Here is a 22,182-nt window from a genome sequence, read left to right on the forward strand (position 1 = left end):
TGGGTTTTGTTTTTGTGTTTTTTTTTTGTAAGGGATTTGACCAGCTTCTAGTGTCTGTTTCCCCACAGACGACGCCAATTGTTCCGGGTGTAATTCCGAAGCAGTTATTTGTTACCACTCGTGGCTTGTAGAATGACGTCCTTGATTGAATCCTCCTTTCGGTCTCCTGAAACAATGAACAAACTGAGGGCTCGGCTTTGGCCGAGCGTACTCACTCCGACGCTCAAGTCAGTGGACTTAAAGAGATAAGTTGTTGTTACTTGGCGAAGTATATTTTGTAGAGAGATAAGGAAGATATTACCAGATGAATAGTGATTCTTAGGTTAAATTGTGGATCCTTTCCTCAATAAGGGTTGAGGAGTATTTATAGACTTTCACATTTTGTCACGTAGTGACCAAGTGGCCAAGTGGCTAGCAGGTGGAAAGACTGATCTACCCTCGGCCGAGGGACCCATGGCAGGCCGGCGGGCCCTGTTGACTCGTCGCCGAGGGGTCTTGGATATGAGTACGCGGATATGTGCCCGGTGCAAGTCACCGTGGTCGGGTCATAGGTGACAGCCGTGTGTCAGGAGGTTGCGTCGGTTAGGCTGTCTAAGTCGTTGACTTGCTGTGGATATCTTTGACCTTGCTCAATATGTTGACTTGGTCAGCGGGTGCAGAATATGCCCCATCAATTATAAAAATTTTAATTAAAATTTCAATTTTAATTATAAATTATGAAATTTATTAACATGTTTTATTATAAAAATTTCAATTAAAATGTCAATATTAATTATAAATTATGAAATTTGATGTAAATTTGTAAGGGTTATATAAATTTTGAAAGACAATATATTTAATATACAAAATTAATTTAAGAATAATGATAATATCCTTTCATATTATAGATATAAGTGAATAAAATTTATTAATAGATAAATGATTTAAATTAATGTCATGTAATAATAAATTGATAATCCATGTCACAATAATTCGCCATATCACATTAAAATATGCAACATCACATTTAAATACGCCACGTCACATTAAATTTTAATCTAGGTGGCTTTTTGGATCCTACGTGGCTTTGTCTAGGTGGCGTTTAGTTGTCATTTTAGGGTAGGATTTTAATTATATTTTATAGATTAAGCAAATTTCGTCACGGCCATTAATAATTTATTTTTCATGATTATAGGACAGAATATGCATAAAAATAAATTTTAAATATTTTATTTTTATTTATTTATTATCCTAACACAATTAAACCTAATTTATGGACTAATTAGTTATAAAATTCCCAAGTAATTATACAAATTACAAAATCGACATAAAAAACTTTAATACACTAAAATAAGTCATACTATGATAAAACATTCAATTTTCACATTTATTTATATATTTGACATATTTATTTGAGATTAATCGCATAAAAATACGAATATATATTAAATAAGAGCAATAATAATCATAAAAATTGAATAATCAATTTAAATACTATATAAATTATAATATACCAGAATAAAATTAAATAAATAAATTTTCAAAATTATTTTCATGTTTTATATATTTATTAAATGACTATCACATAAAACCGTGATTAAATATCAAATAACAACAAATAAACATATAATAATTATAGAACTCTAATAATCACATGCAAAATCATAAAAAATGATAATAAATCAGAATATAATCAAAAATATAATTTTCATAATTCTATATATTTTACATATTGATTAGATTGTTAAATCACATAAAAATACAAATAAATCATAGAAAATATTAAATAAATATATATTTGTCACAAAATAATAAAAACTACTATTTTATTATATAAATCATGAATCTCATATATTTCCATAATTTTAAACATCATATATATTATCAATCTCATTATAACCTCATAGAAAGCACTTAAAATTCAAAAATCATAAAAAGGAGAAAACCTAGTTACCTTGATAGAGATTATTACTAGTAAATAGGTAGGATATTGTAATAAGATCAACCTAAATGATCTCCCTCAACCAAGGTATCTTGCTCACCTCCTTGAACAAACATAAGAATTAAAACAAATAATTAAATACTACTCTAAATAAACTAGTATAAGAATGACAATTAAATAATCACCTACACTTACAAATGAGCAAGATGAAAGACATGTAAGAATGAAAGAAACAAAGGTTGGAAATGGGTGTTGAGAGCTACGGCCAAGTGAAGAATTTAGATAGGAGAATTTGTAGAATGATTAGGTCTAACTTGAAGGTAATAGGAAGTTAGTAAAGAGTGAGTGGTAAAAATGATTAAGGCTAGTCTTTAGGCTATTACCTTAGCTAAAGTAGTCACATGCCTATGAGGGTAGGCCTTGGGCTTCAAGAAAAAAAAATCAAGTTGTCAACTTGCCATGTGCCTAGGTGATGAGGTAAATGATAAATCAAGGTGAAAAGAGGAATAACGAGTGTGGGTAAACGGCTTTATTCCAACGACCGTAGCCTTTTGTAAACGGCTACGGTTATTTTTAATGACCGTAGTCTTTTCTATCCGCCTAATGTCATTTTTGTATTAGTGTCTTATTCGCGGATTTCTGCGACAGCCTTTCGTATTTCGGGCATAATTTCCTCTAAAAAAACTCCGATTGAGGTGTTTTCGGTGGCGTTGGAAAGCTAAGAGAAAGACCTACAGCTTTCATTTCATAACCAAGAGCTAAATCTATATTTAAAATATCATAAAATTAGCATCGACGAAGTAGTTATTCGTCGGCATAAGGAGTGTAAATTTAGGATGGGTATTTGGTAGAGGTGATCATGGGACGGGCCGGGTTGGGTATTTTATCATATAAATACTGGTAAAGGAAAATAATAAGCCTCATCAAACTAATACATGTAAACAAGTTATTACGGCTTATTTACAATACAATAACTGATTGGTTAATTATTTTACTAAATGCTTATTAACATTCTTAAATTGTACATATTCGTAAATTTTGCATATGTTCGGGCCGGGCCGGTCCAAAATTCGGGCCGTTAAGGCGGCCCAAACCTGGCCCTATTATATTAAATCGGGCCATGGGCTTTTCGGGCCTAAAATCGAGACCCAAGCCCGGGGAAAAATCGGGTTGGGCCGAGTCGGGCTAGCGGGCATGGGCCATATGATCAGCTCTAGTATTTGGATATCATTGTCGAAAAATAATAGATTTTAAAGGATAAAATTTTATTGTGAATCATTCTTATTATTTAAAATAGGAGTTTTATTATATAGGATGACGTGAAAATTACGGGGTGTTACAACCCTACCCCCTTAAGAAATTTTCGTCCTCGAAACTTGAAATAGAAGGGTTACCCAAATCGAATAGTTGCGGGTATCTCTCCCGCATAGATGCTTCAGTTTCCCATGTAGCCTCTTCAAACTTTTGGCTGCGCCACAAAACCTTTACTAGTGGAACGACTATATTCCTTAGGTTCTTATCTTTCTAATCTAGGATACGTACTGGTTGCTCCTCATAAGTGAGGTTTGGTTCCACCTCGACCACATATGACTGAAGTACGTGGGAGGGGTCACTACGATACCTCCTTAATTGAGACACATGAAAGACATTATGAACCTTAGATAAATTTGGGGCAACGCTAACCTATAAGCCACCTCTCCAATCCGCTCAAGTACCTCATAAGGTCCAACAAACTTTGGGCTCAACTTGCCCTTAATACCAAATCTCTTCACCCCTTTCATAGGTGAAACCTTCAAGAATACCTTGTCTCCAACTTGGTACTCAATCGGCCTTCGACGCAAGTCGGCATACGACTTTTGTCGGCCCTGAGCCGCCTTCATCTTTTCCCGAATTAGCTTAACTTGCTCAATATGGATTCTTGAATCATTTCGGGTCCAAGAACCGCAGCTTCACTTATATCATCCCAACACAAAGGGCTTCGACATTTTCTCCCATATAAAGCCTCAAATGGCGCCATCTTAATGTTGGAGTGAAAACTGTTATTGTAAGAGAACTCAACCAAGGGAAGACTTTTCTCCCAACCGGCTTAAAACTCTAATGCACAAGCTCGAAGCATATCCTCTAACGTTTGAATAGTACGCTCCGTCTGTCCATCTGTAGCGGCATGAAATGCCGTACTCAACTTTAGCTTACTACCCAAAGCCTCCTGAAGTTTCCTCCAAAAATGCGAACAAAATCGTGGGTCACGATCGGATACTATATCTTTCGGAACACCATGTAATCTAATAACTTCTCTTTGGTATGGCATCGCCATCTCATCCAAACTCCATGTTTCTTTCATCGGAATGAAATGAGCTACTTTAGTCAACTAACCAACAACAACCCAAATGGCATTCTTTCCTGCCGGCGTCCTTGGCAAGCCCATCACAAAGTCCATGGAAATTGAATCCCATTTCCACACTGGTATTTCCAACGGCTGCAAAAGACCACCGGGTCTTTGATGTTCAAACTTCACCTTTTGACAAGTGAGGCATTTGGCCACAAAATCGGCTATCTCTCTTTTCATATTAGGCCACAAAAAGAATTTTTTCAAATCTATATACATCTTATCCTCACCCGGGTGAACAGAGTATGGTGTACTATGAGCCTCTTGCATAATCTTTCTTTTGAGCACATCACAGTTAGGAACACACCATCTCCCATGAAATCTTAAACTCCCATCTGCCCAAATCTTGAATTCCTTAGCTTCTCCAGCCTTGGCACGCAAACCTTCGAGTATTGCATCCTGTCGTTGCTTCACTCGAATCTCATGATATATTTCAGGTTCAGCTGTCATGGCACTCAAGTTGTCACTCCCTTGACGGACCACTTCCAAATTCAGCTTTTGATATTCACGGCAAAGTTCATCATGCAACACTAGAGCCACATTTAGCGTGTGTTTTTCCTTCCTACTTAATGCATCAGCCACCACATTGGCCTTACCTTCATGGTACTGGAGCTGAAGGTTATAATCATTGATCAACTCTAACCATCTCCTTTGCCTCGCATTTAGATCCCTTTGTATGAAAATGTATTTTAAGCTTTTGTGATCTGTATAAAAGTTGCACGAAACTCCATAGAGGTAGTGTCTCCAAATCTTGAGGGCAAAAACTACAGCTGCCAACTCAAGATCATGAGTCGGATAGTTCTTTTCACTTTCCTTTAGTTGCCTCGACGCATAAGCCACAACCTTTCTATTCTGCATTAGCACACAGCTTAGACCATTCTTTGTCGCGTCACTATAGACATCAAATCCGACGCCTTCCTCGGGTAATGTTAGAATTGGTGCTGATGTCAATCTCCTCTTCAGCTCTTGAAACGCCTCTTCGCAGGCACTAGACCACGCAAATTTTGATTCTTTCTTTAGTTAAGAAGTCATTGGTTTTGCCACCTTAGAAAAATGTTTAATGAACCTACGGTAGTAGCCTGCCAAACCCAAGAAACTTCTATTCTCACTCACATTCTTAAGGCTTTCCCAATTAATTTATGCAATTAATATAATGAGAATGTCTCTTTATAAAACAAAACAAAAAATATCGTGTTGTAGTATGGGGATCTACACTAGTTACATATAAGTTTAGTAAAATTTGAGTTTTGACGGAAAAAAATTAAAATCTAACTTATAAATTTTAATAAGCTAAAAAAAACATACATATACTCAAAAACAAATAAAGTTTGTGAAAATAAGCTCAAAAAATATAGATATATGGTCAAAAACAAAAAAGTTGAAGGTAATACCTCCCATGTATATTCCTTTTTCTCTAATTGTCTAAAAGTTATTTTATACTAAGATTAATGTTCAAATACTTGCTGCAAAGGCCAAGGCAGTAAATTGCTACACGAACATCAATCAAAGAATATCATTAGCAGTAAACTGATAATTAAATCAAACCAACATTAGAATATCCAACATTCAGTCACAAGACTCACAATATGCGTTTTTAAGACAAGAAAAAGAGTTTTCAAGTACAAATACTATTGAGAAGTTTTAGTAGCTTCTTAAAGATTTATTCATTTACAGTAAAAAAAAGGGATGATCTGCAACTGGTAGCACAATCTATCAAGAGTAGGCTAAGCACATCAATACACACATTGGATAGTACCACTGGCTTGTCCAAGAAATTTACTTCCAAAGCCAGGATCGGGACGGCTAACACCAGGATCATTGAAATCAACCAACTCAAGCGATGAATCATAGTTGAGTACGTGTTCGGTATTTGCGCAAGAGTCCAAACACCGGTCAGATTTTCCACCCACCTTGCGATGATGTTTCTTCTCTTTTAAGCCACTTCCTCCTCCACGCGTATTCTTTCCTTTCTGCTTCCGTTTTCCGTGCTTCTTATGAGTCTTCCTATGACTTTGTTGGTCCTTCTTTGGGAAGTGAGAGACAGAGGTTGGAGGTGGATCATACACATCAGGTGACCAAGAAACACTTAGCTTCTTTTGTTGGGCTCCTTCCTTCTCCCGGCCCCCTTTTATAGCGGAAACAAGCTTTCTTACAGGCGGCATAGACAATGAGCGACTAAAATCCTTACATTCTTCTAGTTGTGACTCTTGTTCAATTCCTGATCCGACCGAGACAGGAAAAGTAGCACTCTTTTGTAAGCATTTGTTAGCCACTCCAGTGGAGCAATCCATGGTTGGTATGTGAGCACTTGTACTTTTGTCATCTGAAAGAGAATCGGACGAAGTTTCCAGGATTTCACCTATCACTTTCAATTTATCATTAAGGGTGTCTCCAAGTACAAGTATTGTATCCGATTCATTCGTACAGTAGGTATGTCGCTCTTTTGCGGCATATGGTTTCTTCAGACCATACCCACCACAACCACTTCTCAAGTCGGTTTTTACAGCAAGGAAGTTTTCCATCACATAAAACGACAGGACTATGGAGACTGAATTTTTTATAGAAAAGATTTACCGAAAATTCCCAACAAATGTAAACTGATACCTTTAAATCTCCTCGCGTGGTTGTAAAATTACATCAACTATTAACTGTAAATCACACCCAAATGTAATATCACAAGAGAAAACGAAACCTTAATGTCACCAAAACCGGAATACTGGACAACGGAAAATGACAAGGTAAATAGGAAAAAAGAAAAAAGAAAGAAGCTGAATGTTAACTAAGGTTACCACGACGATCACTTTTTTGAAGACGTTTAAGACGATGAGAACATAAGGAACTACGTAAGGAAGTGGAAGAAAGAATAGAAGGGACAATAGGAAGTCTAGCAAACAGCGAAGGCATTGTGCTCCAATGCTCTTCAACACCCCCAGAACATCAAACACAATACAACCTTTTACCTGGTTAGCTTTTTGCTACTGAATTTGAAAGAGTCAAGTCTCATGGATCGGACCGTGTTGTGTCAAGATAGTTGGACCATCATAATTATTAGAATGGTAACATGTTCTTCCTTAGCTTCAGAAGTTATGATCAATAAGACATCTAAATCTGCAAAGAGAAATGAGCTTAAAAAAGGTTATGAAGATAAATTTCGTCAAATAAAATATGGTTAGTTAGCAAGATAAATTCATAGTCAAGTGTTGAGCAACCTTTACATTGAACAAAACTAGTAGGAAATTAGAATATTTGAGCCAACAAGATAATGAGCACTGCACATTGACAAAGTGAACCTCAAGACCTTCGAGCGAGCAAGACCAGTATCAACTGACTTTAATTCACTTTATAAGAGGTGAAATATCCACAAAATATTTAAGCACGTCTCACAATGACAAAAATATTTACTAATTACGACATTAAACTTTTTACATGAAATTAACGAGTATTGCAGAACAAAATTTCCATAAGTAAACCACAAAAAATTGAATGAACAATGAATAACAAGAATAAAACATCAAGAAGCCACGTGAAGAAGATATGAATGGATAAGTATTGATAATTGAGTCATCAAGAGAAGAATACACCTATTGATTGATTTAGAAAGAGTAATACGGTACTCCTCACACACAAGTCATTATAATATTCCACCTGGGTGGATTGTGTTTGTGTGTGAGGAGTACCGGGAGGACGTAGAATTTTTGATTTAGAAGGTTAGGTTAGTCAATCGCTGGAAACAATTGGCATAACAAAATGGAGACGTTTAGATTATAAATGAATAAGTCCGTATTATTCCATTATCTCATAATTATGACCGATCTCAGTCTTATGTTATGCCTTTTTCTAGGTATAATTGCATCATCCTTTGATCCATTAGACTAAGATCGCATGCCTAATGAAATGATTCACCTTAAACAACATCAGAGACAAAGAAACACTTTAATCCCTCAATGATTAATAATCAAAATTAATTTCTAGTACATAAACATCATTATTGTCATCAACCAGGATTGCTATCTACCTTGTTCCTCCAATTTTCTTTCCCACCTTCTCTCTTTACCTCTCACAATCGGTTAAATTAAAATATATCGTGTGAGATCGGATGACAAGTGAATGAGGCAAAATATACAATATTTTAATCGATTATGAGGGGAGAGATAGAAGAGAAGGTAGATAACAATTCTCGTCCTCAACCAAAAAAACAAATTATATCGACAGAAAACACAACAAACATTCCAACTTCACATATGAAATTCCAGGAGAAATCAAGCATACTTGATAAAAGCAAAAAATAAATACTCCGAGATAGCCACGATTCAAATGATGAAACAATAAGGATAATAGCAAAAACAAGCGATGATAAGAGAGAATTAAAAAAAAAAAAAAGAAAAAAAAAAAGAGAGGAAAAATAAACAAAGGTAAAATTGATAAGATATGTGAAATACCTATGCGATCAAAGATGCGAGCAAGTTGATGAAGAAGACATCCCAAAGGTAATGGAGAGAGGATTATCTTATATTAATTTGACATTATTATGTCTAAGCTTATACTCTGTATAATCTATATATAGTTGCTAACTTATTTCACAAAAAATCTCATTTGTGACGGATACCATTTCCTCTGACAAATGACCCAAATAGAGGAGATAGGGAAGCACATGGGGTGTCCCCACCTTGTCCCCCTTATCCGTTTTGTAAGTGGCATTACCCGTCACTTGCTCCGACCCGTCTTCAGCAAGACTAACTGAACTTATTTACTCTACTCTAATGGATACGAAGTACTAGTTTTAAACCCGTGCAAAATTGCACGGGTATGTATTTGAGCCAGAATTAATGTTTTTTTATGTATATTTGTTTTTGCATTTCTATTGTACCTATCATTGTCACTACCAATTTCGGTGTGCACGGCTGATAGTTCAGATGCCGAGTTTTATATTCCAAGTACATATGCCGTTATTATTATTTTTTGAAAACAAAAATTTGTACCCTGTACTTTTAAAAAATTATGTTATGATTTGTGGTACAATAATATTAACAAAAATACATGTAATTCATTTTTGTAATTCATTTCTGTTGTATGTTCGATCCCGTATATAACTGTAATTCCTTCCTGAAATTATGTAATTTTATTGTGTAATTTTGTTTTAAAAATTATGTAATTTAATCACATTTACTCGCATTTGTAATTAATTCTGCGTAAATGTTATGCATTTTCTTTACACGGAATATATAAAATTTTATCATAATATTAATTCGAATAAGTATTCCATAAGATGATTTTATATAATTTGTTGCGAGACAGAATTTATCGCATGTTTGAAAAGACGGATATCTTAATAATTAAATACGTTGCACACTCACGGGTCCCACCATAACCTGAATTTTCCAAAAAAAAAAAAAATACATTTATGACGTGGCGCGATGTACAATGAGTATTGTCTTTTAAATTTATATAGATATGATTATTATTATTATTTTTTTTTGAGGGATCTAATGGATATTGGATATGGTGGAGCCTTGAGGCGATATAACACTATTAGGTTAATTGCTAAGTATCGCCTTTGTTTATTTTAAGCTATTCCAATTAGTTTATTTTTGTCCCTTTCCAATAGATATTTGCTTGTAATTAGGTAATCACCCTAAATTAGGTGGATTCACCAACACTCGACTCCAACTCTCAAAATTTTTAGTCCATCCGATTTAGAGTCCGAATTCGAATCGGGTTAAACCACAAGGGCGATGAACCTCGTGTAGGGTAATATCCGTATAAGACCCTTTAAATTTAGGACTATAACGTAAATTTAACATGTGAAATATGGTTATAAACGAAATATAACGAAAAACGATTAAGCACAAGAATTAACCTTCGGTCCTAGTGCAATTCGGCAATGAGAGATCAAAGTAGACCTCCTCCTAATTGTTGCACCCAAGATCGTCTGAGAATATGCCCTTGTGCTAGAAATGTGTTCTCTAATTGCCTTGCAATATTGAGAGAACTTGATGTGAGTTTTTCGAGATGTGAGATCTAGGTTTCAGAGAGAAATGATCTCCAAAACCCTAATTTTTGTCAAAAATGAATTAGGTTTCAAAAGGAGAGAAGGCTCTCCTTTTGTTGCCTCGGTCCGCGGGTCACTAGAGGAGGGAGTGGGCTTTCCACTTTCTCCTCATTTAACTCGTGATCCGACTCGTCTCGCTAAAATGTATATGACGCGGTTTTTATTATAAATCGTCATCGGTTATCGGCTATTAAAATATCAACTAATAACACGGGTTAGTTGAAGTATTAATACATGTCCGACAAAGACGATATTGTATAATTTATTCAATATACATTAATTAAATATAATCGTTTATATTTAATTTACGAATTAACTGTTTAATTCGCCTTAGCCCATTTTATTTAATCCGTATTAAATATAATATCTCAACATCACATTTTGACTAATTACTAGTCAAATAACTCGGACTAATGGTTAGTCAAAATTGGCATCAACATGACTGTATTTTCATACTGTCACGTCTCTCAAACGTATCCTATAGGTGTGACTTTTAGGGACCAGTTGATCACCGCCATCTGTATGACAATAACGTCAAACTTATCTAGCAAGCCAACCGTTATTGATAAACGTGGATCAACCGATAATAATACCAAAAGTATGCCCTTTGATCCTTTTAGAGGTTTATAAGTCCTTGCACTAATCGTTAAGGACACCGCCCTAACAAGCTCCCACTTGTCCGTACAAGTGTATGTGCAATGACGTTATCCGCACTAACGGGAGGACACGGCTCAACAAACTCCCACTTGTCCGTACAAGTGTATGTGCGATAACCGATTCTCATATTCATTTAAAATTTCTCCCACTCAATGTAAAACAATTTGCAGATCCGGATCCGCAAAGGTCGTATTCTACAATCGATCTGTATCAAGAGTGGTTTCCCCGACTAGAGAGTAACTTAACTGATAAAACGAATCCGTATCCGAGCATGGCCATGCATTTCGATTCTGACTCCTCGAGTGGCCCCGAGAAATATCGAGTACCGATAAAGGCTGAATATTTCCTTCAACTCGACTCCTTCCGATCTAAGCACAACATGAAATGACCAAGAAAAAATCTACTTGGCCCCCTTTACGGATGACCGTGAGAAAGAAACCAAAGTCACCCAAAATCTGCCGTAGTCTCAAGAGACAGTCGATAGTCAAAAGAATCGACTCTTAGGATCACCATGGAGGTCCTATCCACGACCGGGCACCGAATGTTATAAAACATTTAGGACTCCACGTCGATGTCACAATGGTGTCCTACGAGATATCCGTATAACTCGCCTCTGTGATTGGTCAGTCAACCGGTTGACTTATGGCTCGTTGAACCCACCATCAACCAACGTCACAAAATAATTGCCAGAGTTATCAGCTCATGTGGGCAATTAAGGACTAAAATATAATGTTCGTTCAGTTCACTTTGTGGTGTTCAAAATTTGTCGTACAAATCCACATGAAAAACAAAATATATAAATATCAAAACGATGATGTTGTATAGAGTACAAAAGAGAATGAATCTAATCCATAAAAGAGTACTACAACTTAGGAACACGTTTAATTCCCATGGAATTAACGTGCCCTTCATGCTTATCTTGTCGTAATGGTTTAGTGAGAGGATCTGCTATGTTATCATCTGTAGCAATCTTTTCTATCACTACTTCCTTTTGCTCCACGTAATCTCGGATTAGATGAGCTTTCCGTTGTACATGTCTAGACTTGTTGCTAGACTTTGGCTCCTTAGCTTGGAAGATGGCACCACTATTGTCGCAATAGATGGTGATCGGGTCATTCGAACTAGGCACTACAGATAGTCCATGTAAGAATTGACGCATCCATATCGCTTCCTTTGTAGTTTCAGACGCGGCATAGTACTCGGACTCAGTCGTAGAATCTGCTGTAACAGTTTGTTTGGAACTCTTCCGGTGATCAGCGCCATTAAGAGTAAAAACGAATCCAGATCGAGATTTCGAGTCATCTCGATCCGTTTGGAAGCTAGCATCTTCAGAACAGGTTGCGCATAGCTTTTGAGGGCCTCCATAAGTCAATGCCCAATCTTTAGTCCTCCGTAGGTACTTAAGAATGTTCTTGACAGCCACCCAATGTGATTCACCTGGATCTTTGTTGGAATCGACTTGTCATACTCAATGCATATGCCACGTCCGGACGTGTGCATATCATGGCATACATGATTGATCCTATAGCCGAGGCATAAGGAATCCGTGTCATGCGCTCTTTCTCTTCCGGTGTCTCTGGTGCCTGAGACTTGCTCAAATGCACCCCTGGAGCCATAGGAAGAAACCCCTTTTTGGAGTTAGCCATGCTGAATCTCTCTAGGACTTTGTCTATGTAAGACTGATCGAGAGATAACATCCGACGTGATCTATCTCGATAGATACGGATGCCCAAAATTCTTTGTGCCTCACCCAGATCTTTCATCTGGAAATGGTTCTTCAACCATACTTTCACCGAAGTTAAGAGAGGTATGTCATTCCCAACCAGGAGTATGTCGTCAACATACAATATTAGGAAGACAATCTTGCTCCCACTCGACTTGATATATAGACATGGTTCCTCGATCGATCGAGTAAATCCATTTTCTTTTATCACTTGGTCGAAGCGATGATTCCAACTCCTTGATGCTTGCTTAAGTCCATAAATGGAACGCTTAAGCTTGCACACTTTCTTAGGATGTTCTGGATCGATGAAACCTTCGGGTTGTACCATGTACAACTCTTCCTCCAAAAAACCGTTTAAGAAGGCGGTTTTCACGTCCATTTGCCAAATTTCATAGTCAAGAAAAGCGGCAATCGCTAAGATAATCCGAATGGAACGCAGCATGACTACGGGTGCAAAAATCTCATCGTAGTGCAAACCTGGCACTTGGGTGAAACCTTTAGCAACTAGTCGTGCTTTGTAGATATCTTGTTGACCTTCCACAGAATGCTTTATCTTGTAAAGCCATTTGCATTGAAGGGGACGAACCTTAGCAGGTAAGTCAACAAGATCCCACACGTTGTTCTCATACATGGAGTCCATCTCGGATTGCATGGCCTCAAGCCATAGCTTTGAGTCAGAACTAGTCATGGCACCTTTATAGGTTGCGGGTTCACTACTCGTTAAGAGTAGAATGTCATCTATGTCATGTTCCTCGACCATACCAATGTATCTGTCTGGAGGAATAGAGACTCTTCCCGACCTTCTAGGTTCCTCAGAATATTAACCGCAAGGGATTGAAGGAACTGGTTCCTCCAATGGTTGCTCGGTACTTGGTTCGGAATCTCCGACGATTCGAAGGTTCTACCACTCTTTGCATTCTCGAGAAATTCCTTCTCTAAGAATGTCGCACTAGCCGCAACAAATACACGTTCGGTTGGCGAATAAAAGTAATGACCAAGCGTTCCTTTAGGATAACCTATAAAGTATGTCTTGACCGATCGCGGGCCGAGCTTATCCTCGTGTCTCCACTTGACATAAGCCTCGCAGCCCCAAACCCGTATAAAGAACAAGTTAGGGACCGTTCCCTTCCATAGTTCATATGGAGTCTTGTCAATGACTTTAGACGGACTTCGGTTAAGTATTAGAGCGGTGACAGAAGAGCATAACCCCATAATGAATCGGTAATACCGTGTGACTCATCATGGATCGAACCATATCAAGTAAAGTTCGATTTCTCCGTTCGGACACACCATTCAACCGAGGTGTTCGGTGGAGTTAATCGTAAGGCAATCCCACAGTCCTTAAGGTGTTGATCAAACTCGTGAGAAAGATACTCGCCACCACGATCCGAACGCAGTGTTTTAATCTTTCTACCAAAAGAGGGTTCTGTACCTGTTCTCGGTATTCTTTGAATTTCTCAAAGGATTCACTTTTGTGCTTCATTAAGTAGACATAGCCATATCTACTTAAATCGTCCGTGAAAGTGATGAAATACCTATAGCCTTCTCGTGCGGTGATTGACATAGGTCCACATACATCCGTGTGTATGAGCCCTAATAGGTCAGCAGCGCGCATTCCAACACCTTTGAAGGAAATCCGAGTCATCTTACCGATGAGACATGATTCACACGTGCCAAATGATTGAAAATCAAAGGCCGAGATAGCTCCATTTTTGATGAGCTGTTTTACGCGTTTCTCATTAATGTGTCCCATACGGCAGTGCCATAGATACGTTTGATCTTTGTCACCAACCTTTAACTTTTTATTCATTACGTGTAATATTTCGGTGGTCTGATCTAAAACATAAATTCCGTTCATGGAGACTGCCTTGCCATAAATCATATTGTGTAATGAGAAAATGCAAGAATTATTCTCTATTACAAATGAAAAACCAAGTTTGTCAAGTGCAGAAACTGAAATAATGTTTTTAGAAAGACTGGGTACATAATAGCAGTTATATAAAGATAACTCAAATCCGCTAGGAAGCTGGATCACATATGTTCCCCTCGAGACGGCAGCCCACTCGTACTCCATTCCCGACACGCAGTCCACCTCACCCTTTACGAGGGGTTCGATGTTTCGGAGCCCCTGCACATGATTACACAGATGAGAACCACAACCAGTATCTAGTACCCAAGTTCCGTAACTTGCGTGGTTAATCTCAATCATATGAATAAAAGTAGAAGAGGAAGAAAACATACCAACAGGTTTAACGCGACCTGCCTTTATGTCCTCATGGTATACGGGACATGTACGCCTCCAATGCCCAGTCTTGTGGCAATGGTGACACTCCATGTTACCATCCTTGCTCTTTGTCGCGCCTGATGAGTTGCTCGACTCACCAGGACCACTCTTACCTGAACCCGACTTCTTGAACTTCGCCTTACCTCTCGCTAGGTCCGCTTTAGCTTTGCCCTTACCCTTGCCCTTGTTTGACACAACGAGAACATCTTGTTTCATGCTCCCACCGAACTTCATGTCCTTCTCGGCCCGTACGAGAAGGGAGTGCATTCATGGGGACTTTTCTTCAAATCATTCATATAGTAATTCGCTCTAAAGAGCGCAAAACCATCGTGGAGTGAATGAAGCATGCGGTCGATGACGATGTTCTCGCTGATCTTACAATCAAGCGTCTCCAGCTTCTCGACATTCTCAATCATGCTGAGAATGTGTGGGCTAACTGGTTGGCCCTTCTGGAGTCTCGCATCAAAGAAGCGAGTGGTATGCTCATAGGTCACGATTCTCGGTGCTTTCGAGAATTTCTTAGTGAGCGTGGTGAAAATCTTGTTTGCACCATGGGCTATGAAGCGTTTCTGCAAATTGGGTTCCATTGCAAAAATGAGTACGTTTTTAATCGCACCCGCTTCCATACAGAAATCGTTAAACTTGGCGATCTCATTAGCTCTAGCCGTGGGACTGGGTTTGGCGGTATGGGCTCAATTAGATATTTGAGCTTTCGTCGGCCCGCGCAGCATTCCGTAATGCCGCCTCCCGTCCGCGAAGTTTGATCCATCATTCTTGATCGAGTAGACCGATTCATCCGATTCATGAAGATCCGGCCGGATTCACGGTCCAATGTGGCACTTGGCATTGGGTCGTTAGTAGGACCAGCCATTTCGTTATTGCAGTTTAAAAATTCGTGTTCTACACTGAAAAAGAAAGAAAAACAAAAACGAAATAAGCAACTCATCGAGGTGATTTAAGTCTATTTAAAATGTATTTTAACGTGTAGACTCAAGCACTTGCATAATTGATCTTCCTCAAGAATGATACAAGTGATCCCAAGACTCAATTTCCGTAAATTGATAAGCCAACTGTTTAGCTAATTCTTCCGTAAGAACTCTTGGTCGATAGATTTCCGTAAATCCTATCTATTGTCCACCATAATCACAGGATCGTACGAGTGACCATAGTGTTGAGATAAAATAGGTCAATCGGTTCCAACTTACCCGACGTAAAAGGGGTCATATTATGCCTACCGACGAAGAAGGGACTCATTGGAGTTTGACCTATAAAGACCATTCTCAATTTTGGTTTATACGAGGAAGATCCCATCAACTTAATTTTAATTCATTTTAAGTGAACAAATAACTAGCGTCTGCGTGAATGAATTAATTTAGGTGATGGCTTAGCAAAGATCGTGTGACATGAGAATGTCAAAGAAAACTAACTCGTGACCTCTATATGTGTCAGTTTTCATGCAATAATTAGGTGGTTTGGTTTTTAGGCGGAAAATGATGCATATTATCGTTACGAAAAATAAATAAAAGAATGCAGTATGTAAATAAAATTCCTAGTGTGGCCTATCCTAGTAAAAAGAACATAATACAACTTTGGAATCCACCGTTGGACCCGAAAAGCTTGTCTTGATGTTCCATCTTTATCCTAGCAGCGGGAGTGAGCATCCGGTTCTCCATCTTTGGTCTTCTCAAAATTACAATTTAAAATTTACAAATATAAACCTATTTACATTCTAAATACAAAACTGTAATTACAAGTGAAAAATCCAAAACGGAGATACGAGATCTCAAAATACAACCAAGACCGTGTTCCATCATTACGGTAACACGTTCTACTAAGGCCACACTAAGTTACAACCGTTTGTAAAATGAATAAATACGTAATAAAAGCATTCAAAATTAACGATAAATAAAATGCATCAACTAAAACAAATTTATTCGTGACATAATTCCGTAATTATGTTAAATTTATCCAAACCACCTTTTAATGATTACAATTTATGTGATAAAACTGCTTCTATCAGTTTAATTTTAATCTATTACAATCCGTTACTTTAAATACGCTTTAAAATAACTCAATGGTACGTGTGTGAACCGTTTCACAATCATAGCGAGTGTACAATATCCGTATAAAGTACATATTAAGGCCAAAAGAAAATTTAAAACAAAAAGGATAAATTTTCAAAGCTGCCAGAACAAAAATCCCTCGATCCAGGGACAAAAGTGCTCGATCGAGGAACAAAAGGGCTCGATCGATCAATCAATCGCTAGTCGATCGAGAGGTATGCTAATCAGAAAGTACTCGATCGACAAGATCTTGGGAGGTCGATCGAGGGCTTTTATCGCAAATCTGCTCGATCGAGTACGAGGACTTCTCGATCGAGCAAAGCGTGGGGTTTTGAAAGTGGTCGATCGAGTACAAAGCAAGGACTCGATCGAGTAAAAACAAGACAGAAAAACCTCTCGATCGATTAAAAACAAGCTCGATCGAGAACAAAAGTTTCTGGAAAAACAAAACCCTCGTGAAAACAGTTTTGTTGAAACAAAACAAACGCAATTTTGATCAAAACCGCATCAAAACAATTTTACAATCTGACAAAACTTGTTGTTATAATCTCCGTATAAAATAACAATATGCAAAAGAACAAAACGAAAAATGATGAATCAACCGTGTAAAAACATGTCACGGTTTCAAAAAACGCAACAGCCGAGAGAAAATTGCTGTTGCCGCACGAATTTCGAGACAAAAACAATCGTTTCAAAATCGTTTTATGAAAAATCACAATGAAAATTTACGTGGCCTCGCTCTGATACCACTTGTAGGGTAATATCCGTATAAGACCCTTTAAATTTAGGACTATAACGTAAATTTAACATGTGAAATATGGTCATAAACGAAATATAACGAAAAACGATTAAGCACAAGAATTAACCTTCGGTCCTAGTGCAATTCGGCAATGAGAGATCAAAGTATACCTCCTCCTAATTGTTGCACCCAAGATCGTCTGAGAATATGCTCTTGTGCTAGAAATGTGTTCTCTAATTGCCTTGCAATATTGAGAGAACTTGATGTGAGTTTTTCGAGATGTGAGATCTAGGTTTCAGAGAGAAATGATCTCCAAAACCCTAATTTTTGTCAAAAATGAATTAGGTTTCAAAAGGAGAGAAGGCTCTCCTTTTGTTGCCTCGGTCCGCGGGTCACTAGAGGAGGGAGTGGGCTTTCCACTTTCTCCTCATTTAACTCGTGATCCGACTCGTCTCGCTAAAATGTATATGACGCGGTTTTTATTATAAATCGTCATCGGTTATCGGCTATTAAAATATCAACTAATAACACGGGTTAGTTGAAGTATTAATACATGTCCTACAAAGACGATATTGTATAATTTATTCAATATATATACATTAATTAAATATAATCGTTTATATTTAATTTACGAATTAACTGTTTAATTCGCCTTAGCCCATTTTATTTAATCCGTATTAAATATAATATCTCAACATCACATTTTGACTAATTACTAGTCAAATAACTCGGACTAACTGGTTAGTCAAAATTGGCATCAACATGACTGTATTTTCATACTGTCACGTCTCTCAAACGTATCCTATAGGTGTGACTTTTAGGGACCAGTTGATCACCGCCATCTGTATGACAATAACGTCAAACTTATCTAGCAAGCCAACCGTTATTGATAAACGTGGATCAACTGATAATAATACCAAAAGTATGCCCTTTGATCCTTTTAGAGATTTATAAGTCCTTGCACTAACTGTTAAGGACACCAGCCCCAACACCTCGCCCCCATGAGTTTTAATATCGCTGCATTTTCAAAATTCGAACACAAAACCTCTGATTAGTTATAACAATCTTTTACCAATAGCTCAAAGTATTCATGGGTAATTCATACGAAGTACTATGGAGTGATCTGAATTATGAATGGTTTTAAGTTAGTGATTAGAAAACTTCCTTTTCTGAATCTTAATTCACTGAAAATTTGATGAATTATGATCCTAGTTGAACCGAAAGCCTCAAATTACACGGATGTCATAGAATTATTTAAGTTACGTTCCTATTTTTACTTGTTACGCATCTAAAAATTACAATTTTGTCCTTTTTAAAATTTTTGTTTAATACTCTCCATACTCCGTTAATTAACACTAAATAAAAAAACAGAAATTTCCTATGATACCCCTTATTTTTTGTCAGATTTCTCATGGTACCCCTACTTTTAAGAATTGGCTTATGATACCCTTGAGGTTCCATTTTTTTTGTCATGGTACCTCTTAATGTAACGGTCGTTAACAAAATGTTAAATTTTGATGATGTGGCAACAATTAGTAAATTAAAAATGATAATAAATAGGGATATTTTCCATGTTACCCATGAGGTTTGCACTTTCCAAATACCCCTATTTTTCTCCAAAATAACTTTAACTACTCCTATCTCCTAATCACGATTCACGAGTTCATTAAGCTGCGCTTTTTTTTTCTAAATTATAGATCTCGGAAAGACGATTATTTTGGGGAAAAAAACTTCATTTTATGAACAAGTGCTCGAAATTTATAATCGGTCTTTCTTTAACGAATAAATTTGACTAGTCTTAACTCTTGTCTAAGATATAAAAAAACGCGATTTTTTTTTCAAGTTGCAGATCTTGTAAAGATGATCAACTTAGGAAAAAAAATTGTGGCTTTTTGATATCGTAACAAAGAGATACAACCAGTCAATTTTTTTTTCTTTTTACAAAAGCAGGAGTATTTAGGGAAAAAAGTGAAAACTTTGGGCTTACCATGAGCATTGTTCAAAACCTTAACTTTTATGTGAAATAATTTCATGAACGAAATACATGCTATTACTACCTTTTAAAATTCTATTATTAATGTTTAATTTACTTAAGTATTTGCAGAATTTGTTTGTAATTACTTAAATTAAATAAATATTTTCTTTTCCATATATTTTATATTTTCCAAAACCTTATCCTTTATTTGAAATAATTTCATGAACTAAATACACGGTATTACTACCCTTTTAAAATTCTATCATTAGTGTTTAATTTCACTTAAGTATTTACAGAATTTGTTTGTAAATTACTTAAATTAAATAAATACTTTCTTTTCCATATATTTTATATTTTCCTAAGAAAATACTTTATATGATCTTTAATACTCATTTTTCGATTAATTAGTTATGTAAAACATCTTCTATATACAACAAAGTTATAGTAACAACAATAGTGAATTAGTGCCTTTAAAACAAACAAAGTAGTGAATGAGTGACAATACTAATTTTTTTTCAACTTCATTTATTCTTCTTCGTTCTTAATTTTTCATGTATTCAGTTTTTTTATTTCGAATACATATAATACTACTCCATATGAAATATCTTGAAATTATTAACTTATAGTTAATCCTTATTTTTTTAGGGTGTTGATTTTCGCAGTCCACTTTATATTCATTACAGTACACTTTTTCCCATCTTACCCCTCTCATTTCACCACTCATCTATTCTCATTTCTCTCTCTACTGTAGTACATTGGACGGGTGAAACTTTTGTTAACAAAAATTTTATTTATTGTACCAACACCGACCCCAACAGTGGTCATCCCTGACCGGCTTCCTCTACCTACTACGACTGATTGCTGTTATCGACTCTGACCGGATGCCGCAACCGCCCCTTCCACCATCACATCCCCTTTCGCCTTGGCTGCCACTTTTTCTCTCGGGCAGCCGCCATGTCCAGCCCCTCCACGGACTTCGGTCATTGGGCGACCACGTCATCCTTATGTCGAACGTCCACTTAGCCCTTTTCCTGCGTCACCCTGATCACCAACCATCAACCAAACCCAACCCTAATAGAACCCCCAAAACCCACAATAATTACCAATATGAAATTGAAAAAAAAAATCCTAATTTGTTCAATAATTTGTAGTATGAAGTTAAAAAATTGTTTTACATTCAAATCAAGGATTGTAATCAAAGAAATTTGGTTGATTTGTGAAGAAATTTGGTTGATTTGATAAGTTCAATTGTTGGAATTTGAGGGGATGAATTTCGTGAGTTTTTTGTGTGTAAGGGTATGAAATGGAAAAAAAGAGTGTAAAGAGTATTATAATGAGTAAAAATCGTACTACGAAAATAAATTACGTTTTTTTTGTAGTTTTTTTTTTTTTTGAGTTTATTAAGTTTAAAGCTAATGGAATATGGATGAATTTTTAAAGGAAATAAGTGAATTAAATTAATGTAGTATAATAATAAATTGATAATCTATGTCATATTAGTTTGCCAAGTCACATTGTTATTGTGTACGTGTTTTTTTCATCCCATGTAGCATTGTCTACGTGTCATTTTTAGGCTAGCCTTTTAATAATATTTTGTAGATTACACTTATAGACTTATTATAGATAGGCTTAGTTATTTATTTTTTTAGTTTGACCATCTTGACTTAAACTGTCTCGCAAATAAATCTGTAAAGTTGACTTGACCTTAATGATCTGATCTGATAAGACTGATTTAAAACCCGAAAGTGACCCAAACTTGCTTGCCCGGAATATGACTCGAAACTCGAATTGATCCGCCCGACCTGAACCTTGATTGACCCATTGTTGACCTGGGCCGAGATGACCGACCCGAAAAGACGCGACCCATAATTGACTTGATCCAAAATGACTTGAAGTGATCTGAAATGACCCAAAACGACAAATACTACAAAAATATTAATGTTACAAACATCAAAATAAAACTTCATTAACTACAACCGTCCCTATTAAATAGTTACATTTTCAAAATAGTATTTCTTAATTAAAATAGTATTAACCATGTGTTTTAGCCATTAACTCGATCCGACCCAACATTGCCCATACTCGAAAATGACCTCATAAAAAATGACCTGACAAAAGGTCACTCAGTTAACCCGAAACTCGAAATTGACCAAAGTACTTAGATCCAGTTATGAAGTTTATTTTTCTCTAGTACCCTTGTATGTCATTTATTTTATTTACATTCAACTAAAATAATTCTTATAAATGTAGGAAGGGGGAGTTAAAAAGGCAACTCGGCCAAATTAAAAATATATTATGATTAAGTAAATCACAAATTCTCATTTAAGATGACATTATTCGTCTTAAGTTTAAGATGGATCAAGTATTATACCATGTATAAGTTAA

At 36.6% G+C, this 22,182-nt stretch overlaps 1 protein-coding gene across 1 annotated transcript; it reads right to left on the minus strand.

Moving 5' to 3' along the window:
- Window positions 1–5,806: 5,806 nt before the first annotated feature.
- On the minus strand, window positions 5,807–8,884 carry LOC141599829 (uncharacterized). Its single transcript, XM_074419953.1, has 2 exons — window positions 8,747–8,884; window positions 5,807–7,415 (listed from the first exon to the last, which is right to left on the minus strand). The coding sequence occupies exon 2, from the start codon at window positions 6,827–6,829 to the stop codon at window positions 6,041–6,043; it is 789 nt and encodes a 262-aa protein (XP_074276054.1). The 5' UTR covers window positions 6,830–7,415; window positions 8,747–8,884; the 3' UTR covers window positions 5,807–6,040.
- Between the last annotated feature and the right edge of the window lie 13,298 nt (window positions 8,885–22,182).

This window comes from Silene latifolia, chromosome 9 (genome assembly GCF_048544455.1).
Source record: "Silene latifolia isolate original U9 population chromosome 9, ASM4854445v1, whole genome shotgun sequence".
NCBI lineage: Eukaryota > Viridiplantae > Streptophyta > Magnoliopsida > Caryophyllales > Caryophyllaceae > Silene > Silene latifolia.

Coding starts and splice junctions, on each gene's coding strand:
- LOC141599829 (XM_074419953.1), bottom strand. CDS start 6,829: ATGGAAAACTTCCTTGCTGTAAAAACCGACTTGAGAAGTGGTTGTGGT.